The 23,769-nt window shown below is 36.3% G+C and overlaps 1 protein-coding gene across 3 annotated transcripts in view; it reads left to right on the top strand.

Moving 5' to 3' along the window:
* Nucleotides 1-21,216, top strand: part of LOC125675399 (poly(A)-specific ribonuclease PNLDC1-like) — a 31,146-nt gene extending 9,930 nt beyond the window's left edge. For all 3 annotated transcript variants that reach the window (XM_048913037.2, XM_056165431.1, XM_056165438.1), the window contains exons 11-22: nt 1,477-1,537; nt 1,736-1,805; nt 5,160-5,248; nt 6,783-6,838; nt 7,535-7,605; nt 11,958-12,011; nt 12,257-12,299; nt 14,806-14,905; nt 16,247-16,333; nt 18,698-18,786; nt 19,075-19,173; nt 20,959-21,216. In XM_048913037.2, the coding sequence (XP_048768994.2) occupies nt 1,477-1,537; nt 1,736-1,805; nt 5,160-5,248; nt 6,783-6,838; nt 7,535-7,605; nt 11,958-12,011; nt 12,257-12,299; nt 14,806-14,905; nt 16,247-16,333; nt 18,698-18,786; nt 19,075-19,173; nt 20,959-21,028 (889 nt within the window). In that variant the 3' untranslated portion in view covers nt 21,029-21,216. The remainder of the gene's footprint in view (nt 1-1,476; nt 1,538-1,735; nt 1,806-5,159; nt 5,249-6,782; nt 6,839-7,534; nt 7,606-11,957; nt 12,012-12,256; nt 12,300-14,805; nt 14,906-16,246; nt 16,334-18,697; nt 18,787-19,074; nt 19,174-20,958) is intronic.
* The last annotated feature ends 2,553 nt before the right edge of the window (nt 21,217-23,769 follow it).

The raw sequence follows: 23,769 nt of genomic DNA, 5'->3' as shown, positions 1-23,769 counted from the left end.
ATGAGTCCAGGTATTGTTTGGGACTTTACAGACAGGAGGCACCGAGTGTGGCGACGACAACGTGAACGTTTCCATGATGCCAACATCAGTGAACATGACTGTTATGGTGGTGGTTCCATCATGGTCGGGGGTGGAATCAGCAGGGATGGAAGAACAGATCTTCATGTCCTGAAGAGAGGAACAATGATGGGGGTGCGGTACCGGGATGAGATCCTCGATGTTTACGTCAGACCCTACGCTGGTGCTGTTGGCCCTGAGTTCATCCTGATGGATGATAACGCCCGTCCTCATCGCGCCAGGGTGGTGGAGCAGTACCTTCAGCAGGAGACAATTGTCCGTATGGACTGGCCAGCACGCTCGCTGGACTTGAACCCGATTGAACATGTATGGAACATGCTGCAGGTTGCCCTTTCACGCCGTAGAGCACAACCCACGACTTTGGCAGAGCTCGGAAACGCCCTCGTGGAAGAGTGGAACAACCTTCCCATTGGAAACATCCGGGTGCTTATTGACAGCATGGCTCGATGTTGTCAAGCCGTCATTGATGCAAGGGGAGGCCATACCCGGTATTGACACTTCATCGACTAAGTGTAATGATGGACTATCCCCAAAAACTGTGTAATTCTTTCTCTGGTTTGCTGTTAACTTTTTGTAATGAAATGCCTTTTGGTGTTGTTATCAGATTTCAAGCATTCCGTATTGATAAAAGTTCATGCCGTTCATGAATTTTCATTCATAACCTGAGTAAACACGTTTCTGAGTCAAATTTATGTCTTTTGTTATGTTAGTGGTAAATTACACACATATAACCTAGTGATCCTTATCAAATTTTGAGTAGTATATATATGGAAAATCTTTGGATATGGGCCAAGGTGACTCAGGTGAGCAATGTGGCCTGCCCATGGGCCTCTTGTTGAAAGTAAATGGAGGACCTAATTAAGTATCTAAAAATAGTCTATTCATACTTGGATGTTTAGGATGTAGTGACTAATGCAATATTGTCTTTTTATGCTCCCCAAAAAAACTCAGGGGAGCATATAGTTGCTGATCATTGTGTCTGTCAATCCATCCTTCCGAGCTTATATCTCCTAATCCTTTCATCAGAAATTGATTATAATTGATTACAAATGTTCCTTGAGACAAGGACTTTTGGAACAAGTCTCTCAGGGTCATTTTAGAGAGGTCAAGGTCACTCAGAACATATAAAAGTTCCTTATTTCAACAATTTTTAAACAGGTATTGATTATATATCGCACAAATAAGTAATAAGTAAATGGCTATCAGACAAAGGTCATGCAAGGTTATTTTGTAAAGGCCAAGGTCACTCAGAACCTTACATATGAAAAAAACTTCTTTTCAACAATATTTCAACAGCTTTGATCATTGTGCAAGTCATTCGTCATATGAAGTAGTTCATTGGTTAGATGCATTACGGGGAGAATCCATCAGTTTGACTGATATTCTTGTTTCTTTCAGACTTCACCGTAGTCTTACTGGATTCAGGAGATTATTTCTGCTTCTAATTGAGCAACAGAAGGTGGGTGGTACATCATAACTCATTTAAATTATAAGATTCAGTGTTTGTCAATGTTGTAACGATGAAATTGGTTGCAGTTGATCTTTTTTCTGAAATTAGTAAATATTCAAACAGAATAGTTTTGTTACATGAGAATTTTCTTTTGAAGTGAATTGTTCATGTAAATGTAATGATGTTAACATTGGTTTTTTTTAATAGCCCTTGCTAGGACACAATATGCTGATGGATCTGCTACTGATTTATGATAAATTTCACAAACCACTACCAGGTACATGTATTTGATAATGTTATTTAAGAAACAAGATTCATTTCTGAAAATAGATGAAGGTAATAACCACAGGTGACTCTTGGTAACTCGAAGCTCAAGGCACCTCGATAAAACTTGAGTGACTGAGAGTTCAGGTCACCTCGATAAAACTTGAGTGATTGAGAGTTCAAGGCACCTCGATAAAACTTGAGTGATTGAGAGTTCAGGGCACCTCGATAAAACTTGAGTGATTGAGAGTTCAAGGCACCTCGATAAAACGTGAGTGATTGAGAGCTCAAGGCACCTCGATAAAACGTGAGTGATTGAGAGTTCAGGTCACCTCGATAAAACTTGAGTGATTGAGAGTTCAAGGCACCTCGATAAAACTTGAGTGATTGAGAGTTCAGGGCACCTCGATAAAACTTGAGTGATTGAGAGTTCAAGGGACCTCGATAAAACTTGAGTGATTGAGAGTTCAGGGCACCTCGATAAAACTTGAGTGACTGAGAGTTCAAGGCACCTCGATAAAACTTGAGTGATTGAGAGTTGAGGGCACCTCGATAAAACTTGAGTGATTGAGAGTTCAATGGACCTCGATAAAACTTGAGTGATTGAGAGTTCAAGGCACCTCGATAAAACTTGAGTGATTGAGAGTTCAGGGCACCTCGATAAAACTTGAGTGATTGAGAGTTCAAGGGACCTCGATAAAACTTGAGTGATTGAGAGTTCAAGGGACCTCGATAAAACTTGAGTGATTGAGAGTTCAGGGCACCTCGATAAAACTTGAGTGACTGAGAGTTCAAGGCACCTCGATAAAACTTGAGTGATTGAGAGTTCAAGGCACCTCGATAAAACTTGAGTGATTGAGAGTTCAAGGCACCTCGATAAAACTTGAGTGATTGAGAGTTCAAGGCACCTCGATAAAACTTGAGTGATTGAGAGTTCAGGGCACCTCGATAAAACTTGAGTGATTGAGAGTTCAGGGCATCTCGATAAAACTTGACTGATTGAGAGTTCAAGGCACCTCGATAAAACTTTGACTGATTGAGAGTTCAAGAGATCAAAGGATGAGTTAAATCTGGAAATTGAAGGTCCAACCATTATGGTTAAGATTTCATAATAGCATCTTGATGAATATTTACAACATCCTGGTATTGTTTTGACGTGTTCTTCATACATGTATGTTTAGGTTATTGACTTGATTTCAACTACGGATCTTGGTTTTTCATAGATAAAAAAAAATTTTAAGTTGATGTATTTGTTCTTTTCTTGCATTAAGATAGACGTACACATGTACATGGACTTTCTCGTCCATAAAGAAGTTTTGCAGTAGCTAACTACACAGGTCACAATCGTCACAATTTTCAGTCATTTTACATAAAGTACACATTCTAACAATAAATGATGTTTCCTTGGCATGTCTCTAAAATATATTCTCAAAATTACTGTCTCATGGTCAAGTCTTGACAAGTCGTAAATTTGGCAAATTATATAATGAAACAAAGCGCAGGTGGAGGGTTAAATTGACCAATCAAACAATAAATTATCCACCCCACAAGGATATGCCAACGATGTGTCACCTATATGATTATCGCAATTCACCTTTGAATTAGAACGCTTTACCCGATATAGTATTGCGTTGTGTGACGACACAATTGAATGAGACGATTGAACAATTTGAATGACATGTTTGATGTAATACAATAAGAGTTTTCATTGGCCGATTACAGCCCGCCCACTTTCTCGAGCGGATTCAGTGTAGCTGGAGAACTGTACATAGCTCTCTGAAAAGATCCACCTCTTATAAAAACCTTCGATTTACGGGTCACAAAAAGCTGCGGACGGTTGAGGCCTGAAATCGGTATATTGTTGTGTTGCTGTCTCATAAACTCAATATTAAAAAATCTTAACATATTTTCCTACTATATACTTGCGTCCAAACATACCTTCAAATATTCATTAAAGCCACACACCACCCGAAAACTCGCAGCTTCAAATGATTTCGTTTGTTGACGTAGCCATGTTAGGAAGTCGCTCAATTCGAACTCTTGCTATTGGTATCCATAAAATCGGTTGTAAGTTATGTATTCACTCTTCATTTATTATCAACACGAATAATTAATAGAAATTAAAACATTTTTGTACCAGTTTTTGTATAGGTAAAATAAGCTCTAGATGAACGAAAATGCTACATAAGGACATTAGATGGAGACCGGCCGGCGCGGCTGCTCATGACTAATGAAAGCCGCACTGCTGAGAGTTTAGCTATTTGAATAATTATCATTTAATAGGACTGGGGTGGTATATTATTTAAATAATTTAGCTAAAATATTTGTGGGGTATTAGTACACATCTAGACGCTATTGTGCTAATATGGAAATGAACCGGGATTCGAATTGACTGGCTACCTAACATGGCTACGTCTACGAACGAAATCATCAATTTAAGCTGTGATCGAGTTTTTGGGTCGTATGGGGCTTTAATAAATATTTGAAGGTATGTTTGGACACAAGTATAGTAGGAAAACTTTTTCTCTTTCTTCCTTTGAAGTTTTTTTTTTCCATCTAGCATCTGGCCGTCATGTTTTCAAGAGTTGACTACTCCCGTATAAGGGAATTTGGGCGGACTTATACATATGGACCAATGAGAGTTTCTTTTGCATTTCGCAATTGTATTACAAACAAATTCAATGGTGTCGTCACACAACGCAATACTATATCGGCCAAAGCGTTCTAATTCAAAGGTGAATTGCGATAAAACGGCCGAGCTAGCCCCAGGCATTCACCTTTATTCAGGTAAGGTCTAAACGCAGATAATCATATGCTTTAGTGATGGTATGTATACGTTACTACCACTTCGAGAGATTGAGAGTGAAAAACAATGAAAAATGTTTTACGGAACACTTTCACTTCAAGAGGTCGAGAGTATATTTGCTCGGTTATATAGAGAGAGAAATCGGGACCGTGATTTTACATCAAGAGATGACAAACTTCGAGAGATTGAAGATCAAGCCATCAAGAGTCACCTGTATGAAGCCCCATGCTTCTATATTTCATGAAGTGCATTAAAGTATTCCGGTGTGAGGTGTTGCTATATTTCTTATTTACATTCTACTTTCATTTCTTTCAAAGTTTCCAGCCGTTAAGATAGATCTGCTATATTTATCAAAATTCACATGCACATTGTTCACAGCTGCAATATATTCATGAGTAAATGGCCATCATTACAATTTGTTGAGATATCAAAGGCAAAAACATTTGAAATGTATGCTTGAGTTAACCTATCATATCTAGAGCATTTGACTGGGAGTAGTGCAAGAAAGTCAATATAATTTTTGTAAAATATTGAAATTTTACATTCTCTTTGTGTGTATAGCCCATTACAGGGACTTCAAGACTGAAATACACAGGATTTTCCCTTTGATTATAGACACCAAACAGATTTCAACATACATGATTAGAAAGGTACGTGCATGATATGTTTGTACATGTAGTGGGATTTGATAGCACATTTACTGCAAACTCTATACTGTACATTTGGAGTGATATGTGTTGGTTTTCTCTGACTGTCTGCCTTAAATTCTCAGTATCCGCTTTACTCAGGTCAGTCAAAGTAACGGAAGTGAAAATGAAAAAAAAATTGAACCCTTAATTAACAATATTTCCTTGGCAATTGAATTTGATAATACAGTGAAACTTCTACAAACCGGCCCCTCAGAAAACCTGTATAATTTCTATGGTTTACCTGTGATGTCAAGGGTATTAATGACATCTGGCAAGTCCAAATGACCCTTCCAAATTCTGTACAAAATATAACAGATATTGAACACAGTATCAGTTAAAACGCCATATTGTTGCACCATTTTATCATATAGATATAAGTGGAAGTGAATTAAGAACAACCCCTGACTGTTAATGATAATTATCAAAAGATAAATTAATTTTCTTGGTTTCCACAGACTTAAAATTCTTAAGAAATATTCAAATTACAATTCTTTCATGTAAAATACTCGAACCTGATTGGTCGAGAAGCATTTGAAAAAACATATTGTTACCCTCTGAGAACAGAAAACACGCGCCCCAGGGTGATAGTATCTAGCAACGGGTAACAGTACTTGACAACAGGTGATATTATAAAAAATTATCACATGCGTCAAATTTATGCGCATACAGTTCACCGTAGATTGCTAGACAACGTCGTTTGAGCGTTTGTAATAAACGCGAGTACCCGCATCGAAATACGAAATATCGCATGACAGTGATTGATCAAATGTCAACAGACGTAAGTTTTTCTGCTTTCCAGTTCACATAACATTCAGTATAATAAAACAAATATTGCATGTAGTTGAGGGTAACATTGAAATTTTCACCCCTTGAGAAACCATTGTCAACCGAGGCGCAGCCGAGGTTGACAATGGTTTTCTCGGGGTGAAAATTTTCAATGTTACCCTCAACTACATGCAATATTTATATACTGTACTTTTCACAAACATCAAAACAAATTTGTTAAAGACATAAGCGATGGACATAAACAGAGTTTTTGTAGGTGAGAGGAATGCCAATAATGTATTCTGTAATAGATTTTCAATTTGAATTTAGATGATTTCAGCGAGAATATTTCTCGTAATAACTACCTGTAGGTACAAGCGGATTAATTTGATCTCCACTGATAAAAATTAATTATAGATCACCAGATCAAAGTGAACAGTACCTTCTTTGTGTATTAATTGCAACAATCGTACGGCTTGGATTGGAAATAAACATGTTAGTCATTTATTTTGTTTTATTTACAGGATAGAATGAATTTTCCTTGAAAACTATATTATATGGTTCATGGTATGAAGAAGAAATATCTAATGAAAATTGATATAAAATGTCTCTATATGCTAAGTTCCTGGTAAACTGATCATCCCTCTAAATCGGTCGTTTTTTCAGTCCGATAGCTGTATACTGATTGCTAATATCAGTGATGATAATTTTGTTCTTATTTTTATTTCAGAAAATAGATTTGAAATTTAATTCAACTCTTGGTGGTCTCTACAAAGTGTTAAGCAGGTACTATATTTTGTAGATAAAGGAATTATATATCAATTCTAAAAAAAAAAAATTATCTCTGCATAATGTCAATTCAACTTAATTAGTAGATTATCGTCCGGGGTCACAAAAAAATATGGGGCGGATGGGGGGATTTTGTTTTTTATTTCTTGAGAAAACAAAAATTAATGACATAAGGCATCACACAAAGTGTTAATCAAGTTAACATTCAAAGAATCCTTGGTAGAAGATATAAAACCATTATTCTGTGACTTTAATCATTCACTCATGTCACTGGGAAGCAAGTTTGTTTGAAATCGTAATTTTTGTGAAAATAAAAAAAATCGGGTGGGCCCTTTTTTGAGGGGCGGGCGGGGATGATAATCTATCAATTCATTTTAATTGGCCTAATAGCTAAAAATTATTCTTGAAGGTGCAACATGATTACATGTCATTTAGAGAAGGCTCCTATTGTTTTAGGGGATATACTTTGTTGAAGTTACATTTGCAAGCAGGCTAAAGAGTATTTCTGTTTCTGTTATTTTTATGCAAGTAATGAAAAAGTGGATATAAAGATTGAATGACTTTATAATTTACTTAATAGCTACCAATGTCCAATGGAGCAAATTCATGAGCATATTGATTGGTCTATTTGGACTTTGCACAGCATGTTCAGGGATGAGAAATGTTTTAACAGATTTGTCCTTGTTTCTTTAGTCCGTTGGGTCAACAATTTGTGATATATTCGCCTATCATTGCGCACGGAGAAGGATTTGAAAACTACAGCCGTAAGTGTTGAAAGGGAATTTTATATTAACATGATTAAAAGAGAGTTAGATTTCCAGATGATAGATAAGACCTGCAATTGCCGATTCAAAGGAATCCTTAACCTAGGGCTGCATGTCTTATGAGGAAAGATTTTTCAAGTATGTTTCGAAGATTGCTCAGATTTGTACTCCAAAGAAACATGGCTGAGTTTGAGTATGAGTACGGTAAAAGTTTTATAACCTCCTGGCCTGTATGTCTGTAAACTTTACACATTTTCGACTTCTACTCGAGAACACAGGGCCTATTTATACCCCCCGCAACAAGTTGTGGGGGGGGTATACTGGAATCGGGTTGTCCGTCTGTCTGTCCGTCCGTCTGTAGACGCAATGGTTTCCGGGCTCTAAAGCATTATCCTTTCCACCTACCGTCACCATATCATATATATGGACTACCCATGGGATGAAGATGTTCCCTATCGATTTTGGGGTCAAAAGGTCAAAGGTCAAGCGCACTGGACATCGAAGTAGCAATATGGTTTCCTGGCTATAAAGCGTTATCCTTTCCACCTACAGTCACCATATCATACATATGGACTACCCATGGGATGAAGATGTTCCCTATCGATTTTGGGGTCAAAAGGTCAAAGGTCAAGTGCACTGGACATCGAAGTAGCAATATGGTTTCCGGGCTCTAAAGCGTTATCCTTTCCACCTACAGTCACCATATCATACATATGGACTACCCATGAGATGAAAATGTTCCCTATCGATTTTGGGGTCAAAAGGTCAAAGGTCAAGCGCACTGGACATCGAAGTAGCAATATGGTTTCCGGGCTATAAAGCGTTATCCTTTCATTCTACAGTCACCATATCATACATATGGACTACCCATGGGATGAAGATGTTCCCTATCGATTTTGGGGTCAAAGGTCACGCGCACTGGACATCGAAGTAGCAATATGGTTCGGTTTGTCATGCCATTTGTTTTTTACACTCAGAAAAGAGGTAGTTTATACCTATTACCAACACCCTTTGGGAGATTGGGGTAAGCGGGGGGTATTCTTAGTGAGCATTGCTCACAGTCCCTCTTGTTTAACCAAACTTGCTATTAATTATCCTTGGGTAAAAGGGATTTAAAACAGCTCAAATGAAGGGGCATGCCCTTTTCAAAGGGGAGATAATTAAGAAATAGTGAAAATATGGTGGCATCATTTAAAAATCTTATCAAAGACCACTGAACCATAAAAGACCAAACTTTTATGAAAGCTTCCTTAAAGGACACATCTCGTGTTTTCAAAGTATACAAAATTATATGCATTTTGTCTTCCTTATGCTTATAGAAATTAATTGTAATAGTTCGTTCGCTGAAGTATTGCAATAATTAGCCACAATACGGACTTAAATCTAAGCCCCGATTTCAAAAAGCCTAGTTAATTAGATAGGTAGTCACGTGGTACAGTGACGTCATATGCGACCTTCGTCGATCAACTTGTTGTAAAAGTAGTGTTAGATATTTTTAAAAACTCGGGTTTTAGGGGCCTAATAAATTTACCATGGATAACATTTATTTCGATGTTAACCAATTTCCCGAGTCTTATATCTTTAAGCCACCAGTGCATACAAATAGCGGCCCAAATGTAGCGAGGAAAGCGAGTATGAAATCTGCGAGTAAATAATGTTTACATGGGATCACTGTCTAAACACAATATGGTAATGTCATTTCTGTAAAGAACTGTAATTAGCGTTGTTGCTTTTTGAAAATAAACAGTGCAATTATTATTAAATTTATTTTGGAGAAGTTAGATCTAAATTATGATACGATTATGTATCATTGACAACTAGGCCTACTGTCACGGGTGGATTTCGAGAGAAAAAATAATAATAAAAATTATCAAACTTATGGTGAAAATCCCAATACTTTTAGATTATTTTATTCAAGCAATTTTATTAATCATTATTTTTTTGTTATCTACACGTTGTTACTTAGGAAGTGGGAGCGCGGCGTGCTGTACGTTGTTGTAAACACGTACGTGTTCCTTAAAAAAAAATGAAAGCATTATAATTCAATTCAATTCAAAGTTGGGAAATATCATATTTTATTATTTATAATTGAAAGTTCAATTATCTTTTATCTTCAAATTTCTTTTTTAAAACTACCAGTTGGTAGACACTGCTAGCGAAGTTCTGCCTATATGGTGTTACAAGGTGAAGGTCAGTTGGTGCGAGTGTGTATTGAATTTGAGAGCAGAACGGAAAGCATAAGCCGTAGGCCTATATGTAGCAGTGGGTAGCTTCGATAGAACCATTTTCTCGCAGTTTATCTACGTCTTTGTCCAAGTGCTTGTTTAAAAAAGTACAGGGACAAATTCTACTGGGTTTTTTATGGCAAAGTCGTTGTGCCGACAAAAAATATTCACGTCTTGTCCCTCATACCTTCCTTCGAAAATTGAAAAAAACACAGTCCAAAGCCTCTCTACTGACAGCAAGTACACCCTTAAACGGCACAAAACACCCTAATGCAGTGTTATTTACAAGCTGTTAATGTGATAATTGTTTGTTTGTCAATTAAATCTAATCTGTTAATGAAATGGCTAACAACTGTTTTCAAATCTTCTCGCTCGAGGTCGCATATGACGTCACAGATAATGGCGCGTAAAATATCGAAGAAAATATGCATATCGCAAGATTTGAATTTCATCGCTTTCAAACTCGAAAACTACCCAAACTGTTTCCTTTAAAACACATGTAAAGTAGTTTTAGGCATGAAATGAATTAATTTTGCTGAAAAAATTAAAAAGTTTAAAAACATGCGATGTGTCCTTTAATGAGTTGAGATTCAAAATTCTTTAAATCATGGCCTTCAGAGGTAAGGTCACAATAGGGGATAAAAAAAATTTACAAGCAAATATATATATATATGTTATAAAAATTATTTCAAACTCTTCTCAAAAACAACAAGGCCTTGATTACTTCTATTAATATGCAAGCATCCTCAGAAAATGCTTCTTCTCAAGACCAGTAGCACCATGATTTGTCATCATTGATAATATGCAAATGTTCTGAATTCAAAGGATTTTTTATGCCCCCCATAATCGGGGATTCAGGGGCATATAGTTTTTGGTATGTCCATTTATTTGTTTGCAAAAACTTTACTATTCAAGCTTGGTCATAACTTTTAAATAGATGGTGGTAGAGCTTTAATATTTCACTTGTGTATTTCCTGTGACAAGGCCTTTCTTTTGGTACCAAAATTTTAAATCTTTTAACCTTGACATTGGGGTTTGACCAAACTTTGAAAAACTTTTACCTTGACCATAACTTTTGATTGGTTAGTGTTAGGGCTTTCATATTTTAAATGTGTATTCTTTGTGACAAAATCTTTCTTGGGGACCAAAGTTTATGATCTTGTGACCTTCACCTTGGAGTTTGACCTCCTTTTGAAAAAACATTGACCTTGGTATTTAGCAACTTTGCTGCCATACAGGGATATCAGTGTTTCACAAACACATCTAATTTTTTCATTAGGGTCAGGATGGGGTTAAATCAGAGATCAAATTTACATAATACATGAATATATAGGGAAAAAATCTTTAAAATAAATCTCCTCTTCCAAAACAGTGAGTCCATGTTAGTCATATTGATTTTAGGGCATCCCCAAGGTGATGCAGGTGAATGTTGGGGTCATGGGCATCTTGTTTAAACTTGTAATTAAAAATACATAACCTGTATCATGTACATATTCACAGTTTATGGATGCTTTATTCTATAGTACAGTGCATACAGACAGTTCTTGAATACTTTATTTTATGACATGACACATATTCACAGTTCTTGAATACTTTATTTTATGACTTGACACATATTCACAGTTCTTGAATACTTTATTTTTTGACATGACACATATTCACAGTTCTTGAATACTTTATTTTTTGACATGACACATATTCACAGTTCTTGAATACTTTATTTTATGACATGACACATATTCACAGTTCTTGAATACTTTATTTTATGACATGACACATATTCACAGTTCTTGAATACTTTATTTTATGACATGACACATATTCACAGTTCTTGAATACTTTATTTTATGACATGACACATATTTACAGTTCATGAATACTTTATGACATGACATGGAACATATTCACAGTTCATTGAAACTTTGGCAACACAAATACAATGAGTTAGAGAACAGAGAAGCGATAACTTTCTAGATACATTTTAGAAGACCTTCTAGTAAATGATATATGGCCTGTATAATATGAATAGTTTTGGGGGTTTTTTTTAGATTGCAAATACACTGTACATGTATTGTATTTCTGATTTACCTGTTTGTATTGTGTAGCTTTTTGTTTGGATGATTATAGATGAGACATTCCTCCCTCATGAAGCTGGTTATGATGCGTACATGTGTGGCTACTGTAAGTCTTTAATGTTTGACATTCTTTGCTTGCATTACAGTCTTTATATTTGTTTAGAGGGTTTTTACATTATTTTAAATTACTATTTATACAATCTAATTAAAATTAGATGTTAGATCCACTCGTGTACTTGCATATAAAAACACATAAGCATTCAAATTATTTCAGATATTAGATATTTTGTTCCTTAGGCAATACAGAACAAGTGCTGTATGATGAGAAATGTATCTGTTTTGTATTTTCAGGTTTTCTAAGGTTGTGTCACATCATGACTTTTATGAATATACCGTAAGTACAAATTACCTGACATTGTTCGTATAGTGAAGTTTGTAAGTGGTTTGATGAAGTTTATATATGTGATGGTGTGAATTTTAGTTTTGTGAAGTTCACTTGTAGGTAATTTTATATGAAGTTGGTGTATGAATCGTTTTGTGAAATTCACTTAGAAGTCATTTTGTTAAGTTCACATGTAAGTGGTATTTGTGAAGTGCAAGCAGTAGTTTTTTATTTTTGAAATTTTTTTTATCAGCAGTTTTGTGAAGTTTTCGCAGAAGCAGTTTTGTAATGTTCATGTACACTGTGTATACACATGTAAGTGGTATGTGAAAGTTCATGTATAAGTGGTATTTGTGAAGTTCATTTACAAGAGGTATTAGTAAAGTTCATTTACAAGTGTAATTAGTAAAGTTCATGTACAAGTGGTATTAGTAAAGTTCATGTACAAGTGGTATTAGTAAAGTTCATGTACAAGTGGTATTAGTAAAGTTCATTTACAAGTGTAATTAGTAAAGTTCGTGTACAAGTGGTATTAGTAAAGTTCATTTACAAGTGTAATTAGTAAAGTTCGTGTACAAGTGGTATTAGTAAAGTTCATGTACAAGTGGTATTAGTAAAGTTCATATACAAGTGGCATTAGTAAAGTTCATGTACAAGTGGTATTTGTAAAGTTCATTTACAAGTAAGAAAAGTCCATGTATAAATATATTCTGTAATGTCCATATATAAGTGGTATTTGTGGAGTTCAGGGATGTGTTTTTGACATCAAACCTGCTGTATGCAGAATCCTAAACACTATATGATGCTGATATTGTCAAGTCTGGAAGGAAAAGCTAGCACATAGTATTATTTTTCAAATCTGTGGTGGTGTCTTTAGTTAACACTTCATTGCACATTTGAGATTTGCATCTGCTTTTGTTTTCTTTATTAGATGCATATGAGTTTATGTATGTATATTTTTGCTTAATATTGCCAATCTATGTGATTTTCAAATTGTATTCTTAGTAATACATCTAGTGGCTTAATGAACAGGTACATATATTTATGCCCCTCTTCAAAGAAGAGGGACATATTGCTTTGCACCTGTCGGTCAGTATGTCGGTCGGTCAGTAGACCACATGTTGTCCGCTCAATATCTTGAGAATCATTCACTTGATCATAATGATATTTCATATGTGGGTTGGTTATGAGTAGAAGAAGACCCCTATTGTTTTTCAGGTCAAAGGTCAGGTTAATCTACTTTGGACATAGGAATATACTGTCCGCTTAATATCTTGAGAACCCTTTGCTTGACAGACATCAGACTTGGTTCACTGGTACATCCAAAGAAGTAGATTACCTCTATTGATTTTGAGGTCACATGGTCAAAGGTCAAGGGTCAAACTGGACATAGGAATGTACTGACCACTCAATGTCTAGAGAACCCTTTACTTTACAGACATCAAACTTGGTACACTGGTATATTTTTAGAAGAAGATGACCCCAATTGATTTTAAGGTCACATGGTCAAAAGTCAAGGGTCAAACTGGACATTGAAATATACTGTTTGTTCAATATCTTAAGAACCCTTTGATTGACAGACATCAAACTTAATACACTGGTACATCTTTAGGAGAAGATGACCACTATTAATCTTGAGATCACATGGTCAAAGGTTAAGGGTCAAACTGGATATTTGAATATACTGTCTGCTCAATATCTTGAGAACCATTTGCTTGACAGACATCAAACTTGGTACACTGGTACATCTTCAGGAGAAGATGACCCCTATTGATTTAGAGATCACATGGTAAAAGGTCAAGGATTAAACTGGACATAGGAATATATTGTCTCCTATATTTTAAGAATTATTTGCTTGATTGACACCAAACTTGGTACACTGGTACAGCATAAGGAGTAGATTACCCCTATTGATTTTTAGGTCACATGGTCAATCCACTCTTGACATAGGAAGATATTGTCTGCTCATTATTTTGAATTGATGATACTACTATCAATTAAATGATGTGTGTGTATAACCCTTTTCAATTTTGCACCATAGGGGGGGGGGGCATATGTGTTTTACAAACATCACTTGTTTAGGAGAGCATGAAAATATGTCTCACTTAAAAGCTAGACAAGCTTGTCTGTGCTTTAAATGACACCCAGATCTTTGTTATTAACTTTTATTTTATCCAAAAATATAGGGACAGAAGATCTCGTCCAATAGTCTATCTATCCATTTGTAGTAACTGAAACTTTGAACTGGTCCATCACTGCAAATATTTCTTTTGACAAAATAAATTGATCCCCACCCCCACCACACACTCAAGCTAGAAGCAGGGGGACTGCAGTTTTATGTACATGTATGTTTTTGTTAACAAACCTACACTTGTTCAGAATAATCAAGAATAAACTGTAACTATCATAGATATAGAGAGACAGACAAACAAATAAAAGGAGAGTAAAGAGGGCTGGAGTTCTGACATATCTGATTGTAACACATATTTAGTCTATATTCTCCCAATCTACATTGAAGGTCTACAGAGGTAGTGTCCTGTACGTTTACCAGATATTTGAATGTGATGAAGGAGTTCCACAACAAAGTCAATATCATCAGGGCCAGTGTCAACAGTGTGGTAAGGATCCGGGGCTATTTAATGTGGTACTGATCCAGGGCTATTTAATGTGGTGATGATCCAGGGCTTTGTGATGTGGTAAGGATCCGGGGCTATTTAATGTGGTACTGATCCAGGGCTATTTAATGTGGTGATGATCCAGGGCTTTGTGATGTGGTAAGGATCCGGGGCTATTTAATGTGGTACTGATCCAGGGCTATTTAATGTGGTGATGATTCAGGGCTTTGTGATGTGGTAAGGATCGGGGGCTATTTAATGTGGTACTGATCCAGGGCTATTTAATGTGGTAATGATCCAGGGTTTTATGATGTGGTAAGGATCCAGGGCTTTATGATGTGGTAATGATCCAGGGCTTTGTGATGTGGTAATGATCCAGGGTTTTATGATGTGGTGATGATCCGGGGCTTTGTGATGTGGTAATGATCCAGGGCTTTATGATATGGTAATGATCCAGGGCTTTGTGATGTGGTAAGGATCCAGGGTTTTATGATGTGGTAATGATCCAGGGCTTTATGATATGGTAATGATCCAGGGCTTTGTGATGTGGTAAGGATCCAGGGTTTTATGATGTGGTAAGGATCCAGGGCTTTATGATGTGGTAATGATCCAGGGCTTTGTGATGTGGTAAGGATCCAGGGTTTTATGATGTGGTGATGATCCGAGGCTTTTTGATGTGGTAAGGATCCAGGGCTTTGTGATGTGGAAGGGATCCAGGGCTATTTAATGTGGTAATGATCCAGGGCTTTATGATGTGGTAATGATCCAGGGCTTTGTGATGTGGTAAGGATCCAGGGTTTTATGATGTGGTAAGGATCCAGGGTTTTATGATGTGGTAATGATCCAGGGCTTTATGATGTGGTAATGATCCAGGGCTTTGTGATATGGTAAGGATCCAGGGTTTTATGATGTGGTGATGATCCGGGGCTTTATGATGTGGTAAGGATCCAGGGTTTTGTAATGTGGTAAAGATCTGGCGCTTTGTGGTGTGTTAAAGGGGTTTATAGTATGTTAAGAGTCCTGGGGTTTGTGGTAGTACAGGGATCCAAGGGTTTGCGGTGTAGTAAGGATCTCAGAGTTTGTGGCAATGCAGGGATCCAAGGGTATGTAAAGGTCCAGAAATCTAAGTATTACTTGGACATCTATCATTTTAAAACTAATTTGGCAACTCTTTCAATGTCCAAGTGTCTTTCATTAAAGAAATATACATTGATATTAAAAAATCTGCCATTTTTCAAATAGATTTCTCCATCACTTTTGCAACTATATGTAACTTAATAGCAGTGATTGGTTGACAAACTTTTTCTAAATCCTTGCGAAATATATTTATTTTTATTTCTATAGAATTTAGCAGGCAGTGATAGCGAGTCACAACGACCACTGGTGTTTGTTCAGTCCAAAACCTCTTCTTTCCAACTGAGTGCTTACAAGGTAACCTCAACTACATTATTCATCTTTATTGGCTGTTTGTTTATGATGTTTTATATACATGTACATACATGTATGTATTGATATACTTGGGTTTTTTATACCCCCCCCCCCCAAGGGGAGGCATTGTTTTTGTCCTTCTTTCTCTCCTACAGTACCAAGTGTAGTTGTGCAATAAAACTTGGATTTTGTTCATTGTTTGTTCAATTAAATCAATTTTGGGAATTTTCAACACTATAAATGGACATTTGATGTAGGGGATATTTGCATTGTATTGGAATGAAGCTGGACAGAGATGTTCATTACCAAATGTAATTATGAAAGACATATTTGTTATTTATGTGACAGAATTGATTTTTGTGACTTTCAAATTATAATATGGACTTTGTCATGTTGATTATATATAATAAATAAATTTATATAATAAATGCTGCACCTCAGTTTACAATGGGTTTTTTCAATGTTACCCTTAACCACAGTCAAAGCTACCATAGCGACCCACTTTTTTAAGCAACTCACTGTTGTACATGTATGTTATCGTAAAATGCTCTCCCCCCCCCCCCCCGACATAAACCTATTTATTGTACCTGTATTAAACTACATGTACCACCTGTCTAACGGAACCAACAACCATGATTTTTACAACTTTTTTGTGTAATTTCATGAAATTTTACCTTTATTTAGCGACTGTACATTTTTCGATTTACAACGCGATTCCTACTTTCGATTTTATTTGAGCATGACTATTCTGGGAATTATTGCTCCTAACACTTTCGTTTTAAAATGCACTGATAATAGTTTGACAGTGATCTTGTTTAGTAGGTACTCTGAATCAATTATTATACCCAAGCTATGTTTTTGAAGCTGTGAATTTAGTCAGACTTTGAAATGTGCGGGGTAGATCAGATATGAAGTCTCCCAACTAGTTTACCATTATATTCAACAGAGTAGAAAATTAGCCTGATTGTGATATAAATCGGGTAAATATTTTGCTTGGGACTGAAACTTTAAATGGATTTTCTTGTACGAGATATCCAAGATTTCCAGAATCATGACTGTTACAAGCGGCTCACTTTGAGATATCCCGAGTATTTGACACATCCGAGCTCAAGAAAGTTGCCTGCATTAGTTCAAAACTCAAAAGATTTCCTGTGTACAATGGATATTGTGATTTTTTTAATGTCTTTAAAATTGAATAACACATTTCGAGCATTTATTATGAATTATGATTGCTTTTCATGAAATAAGAGACAATCAACATAATGCTGTCATTGATACTGTACATGTACTGTGTGTTTTTATTATATTGAATGTCGTACATTTAGTAGATGTATATAACAAAACAAAACACTGAGGTTTGAAGCAGTGAAATGAGCATTACTGAAACGAAAAGCTTTCTATTGTGATGTCGTCATAGGATGACTCAAAAACATAACATCAAGTGTAAACATTTCATAAGTTCATTAAACAAAAAAGCAAAACTCAACTAAATAGGATATAAACATCAAATAAAATGCAAAATTGCATTTAGAATGGGAATATATATCTGCTCATTTGTTATTTGCAACTGTTAATGTTGATTTGCAAACACAATCTGAGTGCATGTGATAATTTTTTGTAATATCACCCGTTGTCAAGTAATGCTTTGATCCCGTTGCTGGATATGATCATCTTAGAGGATGTGGCCTTTACCCCCACAGGAAAACATTGTTTTATCAACTGTTTCTCGGCCAATCAGATCCAAGTACTGTCAATTCCTAAATATATGTAAGGAGTTTATTATCGCGTAATTTCCCCGAGAGGCATCACTTGCGAATTAAAATTATTCGCTTTTAATTTTCTGTTGCTAAAATACATGTAAAAACTCTTGATTAACAGACGGCACGCAAATTCATGATCATGCGATTTGACATATACAAGTCATTTAGCCATATTAATTACTTGCGTAAAATAAGGAATCAGTATTTTACATGAATTAAAGTATATATAATGATACATGTTATGAACTCAGTTTCTGCTACATTTTAATTCAGAAATGTGTTTTGCTAGTATAAAGATCAGAATGGGTGAGAGATAATGTTTCTGCATAAAAAACAAATCTTATATTTTTTTTTATTTCAAATGATCATATGTGAAGGTCATACACATAATTGATAAAAATATGGTTTCCAGACCATAATGTGAGCTTTTGCAATGAATGTCACAGAGTATGAAAACAGCACAAAGATGGGCTCAATTGTATTGTAGGTCAAAGTTTATTTCACTTAGAATTCATTTTTTTTTTTTTTGTTTTTTTTTTTTGTTGTTTTTTTTTATAAAGAATTACATATACGACTCATAAAATCACATGTCATGTATTTGTTTCAGCTAGCGAGAGAGTTTTCAAAGTTTGGAACAGTTGATATCAGGTTACACAGCAGATATAAAGCTCTGGTGGCCACAGGGAACATATTCTGGTAAGACTTGTCACAGAGGACTGCTTTTATTTTGTTGTCTGCAAAGCATACCGACACTTAGAGATTACTTTGTTCCTAGTGGGTTAATCTGTCTGTCTGCATGCTATACTCTGAATTTATAACTGTAAGAAATGGGGAAATGGTATTCGATGTGAGTATTTCTTGGGTAGGGGTCATTTAATGTTGTGGGTCTCTTCGTCGTTCTGCTTCTGCAAGTGACACTTGTTTCTTGGACCGCCTTAAACTGTTGTCCAGTACTGTAAGTAATTTATGTACTTTCTCTTGTAGTGCTAAGGACTTGGTACAGAATTATCAGAATGACAAAAGAATGTCTGTCCAGTATTACAGTAGATGGAAACACTCTCCCTATGTCAGACCCGCTCTGTTGTAAGTGATGGTTTCATCTATCTACATTACATAGTGTCACTTAGCTCACCTTGGCTGACATCTTAAGTGAGCTTTCCAGATTGCAATTTGTCTGTTGACTGTTAATTTTTCACATTTTTGCTGAGGTCTTCTCAAGAATCAATGGGGCAATTTACACAAAACCACCGTGTTTATAAGGAAATTAAAAGTTTACTCAATCAAATGAACGATCATATCATAGCCAGTGACAGATTTAGAGGGAGGGCGCAGCCGGTGCGTGCCCCCCCTAAAATTTTCAAATTTAAGGTAAATCGCAGTATATCTTGTTTAGGAAAATGTACTAAACGATAAAAGAAGCAATAATTTCTTCCACCCCCGGAGAAATAAATGATGAAATCTTTTTGATTCCTTGAATTACTTTATTGGGAGAACTTAATTTTTTCCAAAACCCTTTAAAATTTGGGTCATTTTATTAATTTCACCTTATTAAAATGATAGAAAATAGTACAAATGACTAAATAGGAGAAATATTTCAAGCCCCATAAAATCTGTAAAATCCAGGAGCTTCCGGGGGCTTTGCCCCCTGGACCCCCACGAGGGCTTCGCCCTGGACCCACTGCCTCATAAAGTGGCACCCCCCGTAACCGTAATTCCTGGATCCGCCCCTGATAGCCCCTTCTAAAGGGAGACAGTTAAGAAAAATGGAAATAGGTTCAAGTCTTTAAAAAATCTAATCAAGAACTAGAAAAGCCAAAACTTGAATGAAAGCTTCCTTATCATTCAATTTGTTTTACACCATTACGTTTAAGACCACAGGAATACTACTGTAAAAATTAATATGTAAAGCATCCTCATGTACGGTAGATTTAATGTTGTTAACACCAGGGTTAACACAGGGCCTCAGTAAGGATTGTTCACACCAGGGTTAACACAGGGCCTCAGTAAGGATTGTTCACACCAGGGTTAACACAGGGCCTCAGTAAGGATTGTTCACACCAGGGTTAACACAGGGCCTCAGTAAGGGTTTGAATATTCACATAGGAATATGTAGGGAATTCTTTAAAACTTTTATCAAGAACCACAGGGTTATTTGGTGGTATATTGTTTAACATCCAGCACAAGAATTTTTCACTCATATGGATACATCACCTTTGCTGGCCTATGCCATTGAGCAGAGAGGATCTTTATCGTGCCACACCTGCTGTGACACGGGGCCTCGGTTTTTGCTGTCTCATCCAAAGGATCACCCCATTTAATTTCCTCTTATGATAACCAAGGAGTACTGAGAACCTATTCTAACCTGGATCCCCGGGGGTGGGGTACTGAGGACCTATTTTAACCTAGATTCCTGGGGATGGGGTACTGAGGACCTATTCTAACCTGGATCCCCCATGGGACAAGAACCACAGGGATACGATGTCAAATTACTATGCAAATATACTCCTATAGTGTAGATATAAGTCTGTTCACACCTTGACTCCCCTCCCCCTCCCCCTCATCCCCCCCCCCCCTCGTCCTCCCCCTCCCCCTAGCTAAGGATGGGCTATGATTGATATTTAATATTTGCATTTTACATTAGAATATGCAGTTGATGCCCGTGAGCAATGTAGCCCATGGACCTCTTGTTATGTATGCTGTCTCACAAGCATAGACCTATTCACTATAAGAACATGTTTATTAATAGTGATGAAAACAAGTATTTAAATGATGAGGACATAGCCTGGACTAAGATGTGGTACTAGTACTGTGTAGTTTCCAGCAGTCCTTGCATTTTAAATTGATAGTACTTTTACTACTATATTTCAGGACTGGTATAGTGGTGTCTGGAGGTTTGTGTCTGTGGGCTTTATGGTACAGTAGGAAAAACAACACGTGATACATGCATCTGTGATAGATCTTGCTGTAATAGAGAAATCTGTGATCAGGAGGTCCAAACTGGATTCTGGCTTCAGCAGATTGACTTTTATGGGCTTCAGGAACAGTGCCAAACAACAGTGTTGCTTTCACTTATTTACTGTCAATTTGTTGTTCCATTTTTCAGCAAAATAAAGGATTTTTATCAGACTTTGGCTGCATGTATTGGGGGTGGGGGGGGTGGGGGGGGGGTGGCAATGTTACCGTATCTATGAGTAAAGTTGATGTGTAATCAATAGAAGTGGAGCTGTAATTCAGAATGAGATTATATTCTAACATTACAGTGAATGTTGAATTGACGGATCTGGCGTCCCTGTGAAGTAATGAAGTATGCATGTGGTATTTTGTTGATGCTATGGCCAGTGAACTGTTCTTTTATTAAGTACAAATCTGACACGGCCTTTTAAAACATTCAAGCGTCACACCAGTATGAAAAGGGAATTAACACTCAGTGGTATTAAGTTCGATATTAATTCCTGCCGTGTGGTGTATAAAATATATAGAAAATGAGCATGAAAAAAATAATTTGTTTTCAATTTTACGAAGCTGTGTAACAAATAGAGTGCGTTAAAGTTTTCAAACTTAATCTTTCTTTATAACTATTACATCAGGGTATAATTTAATGGTGTTCAGTGCCCTGTTCTGACGTTGTGACTTCTCGGTCATGTAAAAAGAAAACGAAGACAACTCCTGTTGTGTCAGTTGTAAAATAAACCAATATTTTATGTTATAACGGGAATAAATGAGAAAGTACATGTACATGTATTTAGAAATATCTAGAAGAACAAAGAGTACAAATAGGTTACATATGTATAAACTCATACATTCCTTAAATCAGAATATAATATATGACAGAAAAACTTAAAATTGTGAATTTACTGGATATTAATCAATATGACAATATTTGATATCTTTTCACCTTAATAACGCTACATCTTCCATCTTTTCACCCTGCGTTATTTTCATTTTCAAGCATTTTGTCAAAATAAAGACTATTGTGAATCCCAATTTAGTAAGAAATTGAATGTCTTTTTATATTCTTGTGACAGATTATCATGGTTCTTTCTCAAATTGTTTCAAACCTTGAATCCAGCTCGTGAAGCAAACATCCGTGCGAATTTTCGTAGGTACTCGAGTGTTTGAGAAAAGTAACTACTTTCATTCAAAGTATGGGGCATATTCTGTTTCTTAATACTTCTGTGCGTTCCGTGCGATATATGTTAGACAAAGAAAATTCTCATTTATGTTGTTTTTGAGAAAAATAAATCGACCGATCGTTTCAAAAATCTAGAAACCCTGTGTTACTGAATCTTTTCACCATGGTCACGATGGTCCACGTTGTCATGGCCACTAGCGTTGCGCACTTACAGACACTATTTCACCACTACTGCATTTTGTGTTTACCAACTTTATTTCCGTTACGAGGGATCGAAAGGGCAGCAAAATTTTTAGATTACAGTCTTTCTTCCAGATTGCTCAAATTACGTAGCTGCAACAAGGAGTTTCATTTCATCTTTTGTCATTTTTTTTTAAATAGAGATTGGTTCTGGAGTGCGTTATGGCCTTAAAACCCGTAGTTCAAAATACGGAGTTTGTCCATCTTGATCAACAATGATACAACATAAAATCCTTTATAGTCTTTTATATGGCATGTCAAACGTTGCAATATTTGATCTTTTCCATTTGTATTGTATAATTTTCCATTTGTATTCTATATTTTCCATTTGCATTGTATAATTTTTCATTTGCATTGTATAAATTCCATTTGTATTGTATAATTTTCCATTTGTATTCTATACTTTCCATTTGTATTGTATAATTTTCCATTTGTATTCTATATTTTCCATTTGTATTATATAATTTTTTCGTTTGCATTGTATAATTTCCATTTGCATTGCAAAATCTTTCATTTGTATTGCATCCGAGGGGTTGTTTATTTTGCTTTGTTACGAAGGATTTCATTAGTTTAGGTCCCACTTATATTTATATTTAGCCGTCACCAGCTGCAGGTGACGTACCACAAATAGACTTACTATGCTATGGGGGGGGGGGGTGGGGGGGGGGGGGGTCTCTTTAACGTGCCAACGCCTGTCGCAACACGGGGTGTCTACTTTTAAGGTCACATTATCCGAAAGATCCGTGATTCTCATTTTTAAATAGGAATGCGTATGGGAATGTATTAACTATATATTTACGTCTAAAGTTTGATGCAGCCATGGCATCGAACATGCGACTTCACAGTTACGAACCAAAGGGTATATCACTGAACTACCGCGATCGGTTCCATATAAGGACTAGTTGAACATACATGTAGCTAGCAATGAGGAATCTTGCGCCGGGATCCTCCTTTCCCTTCACAAATATGATATTTTGTATAGAGATGTCGAAAAAAGCATGCATGTACGTTTTATTTTGTCAGAACGCACTTGTTTCAGGGGCGGATCCAGGAATTGCGGTTACGGGGGCGCCACTTTATGAGGCAGGGGGTTTGGGGCCACCTTAAGACGAAGCCCTGGTAGGGGTCCAGGGGCGAAACCCCGGAAGCTCCTGGATTTTACAGATTTTATAGGGCTTGAAATATGTCATTTTTAATACAGTAAAATTAGTAAAACGACGCAAATTTTAAGGATTTCTGGAAAAATTAAGTTCTCTCCATAAATTAATTCAAGAAATCAAAAGATTTTGTCATTTATTTCTCCGGGA

Source organism: Ostrea edulis, chromosome 1 (genome assembly GCF_947568905.1).
Source record: "Ostrea edulis chromosome 1, xbOstEdul1.1, whole genome shotgun sequence".
Classification (NCBI taxonomy): Eukaryota; Metazoa; Mollusca; class Bivalvia; order Ostreida; family Ostreidae; genus Ostrea; species Ostrea edulis.
The sequence above is the reverse complement of the archived record's forward strand: the minus strand, read 5'-3'. Positions and strand labels throughout refer to the sequence as shown.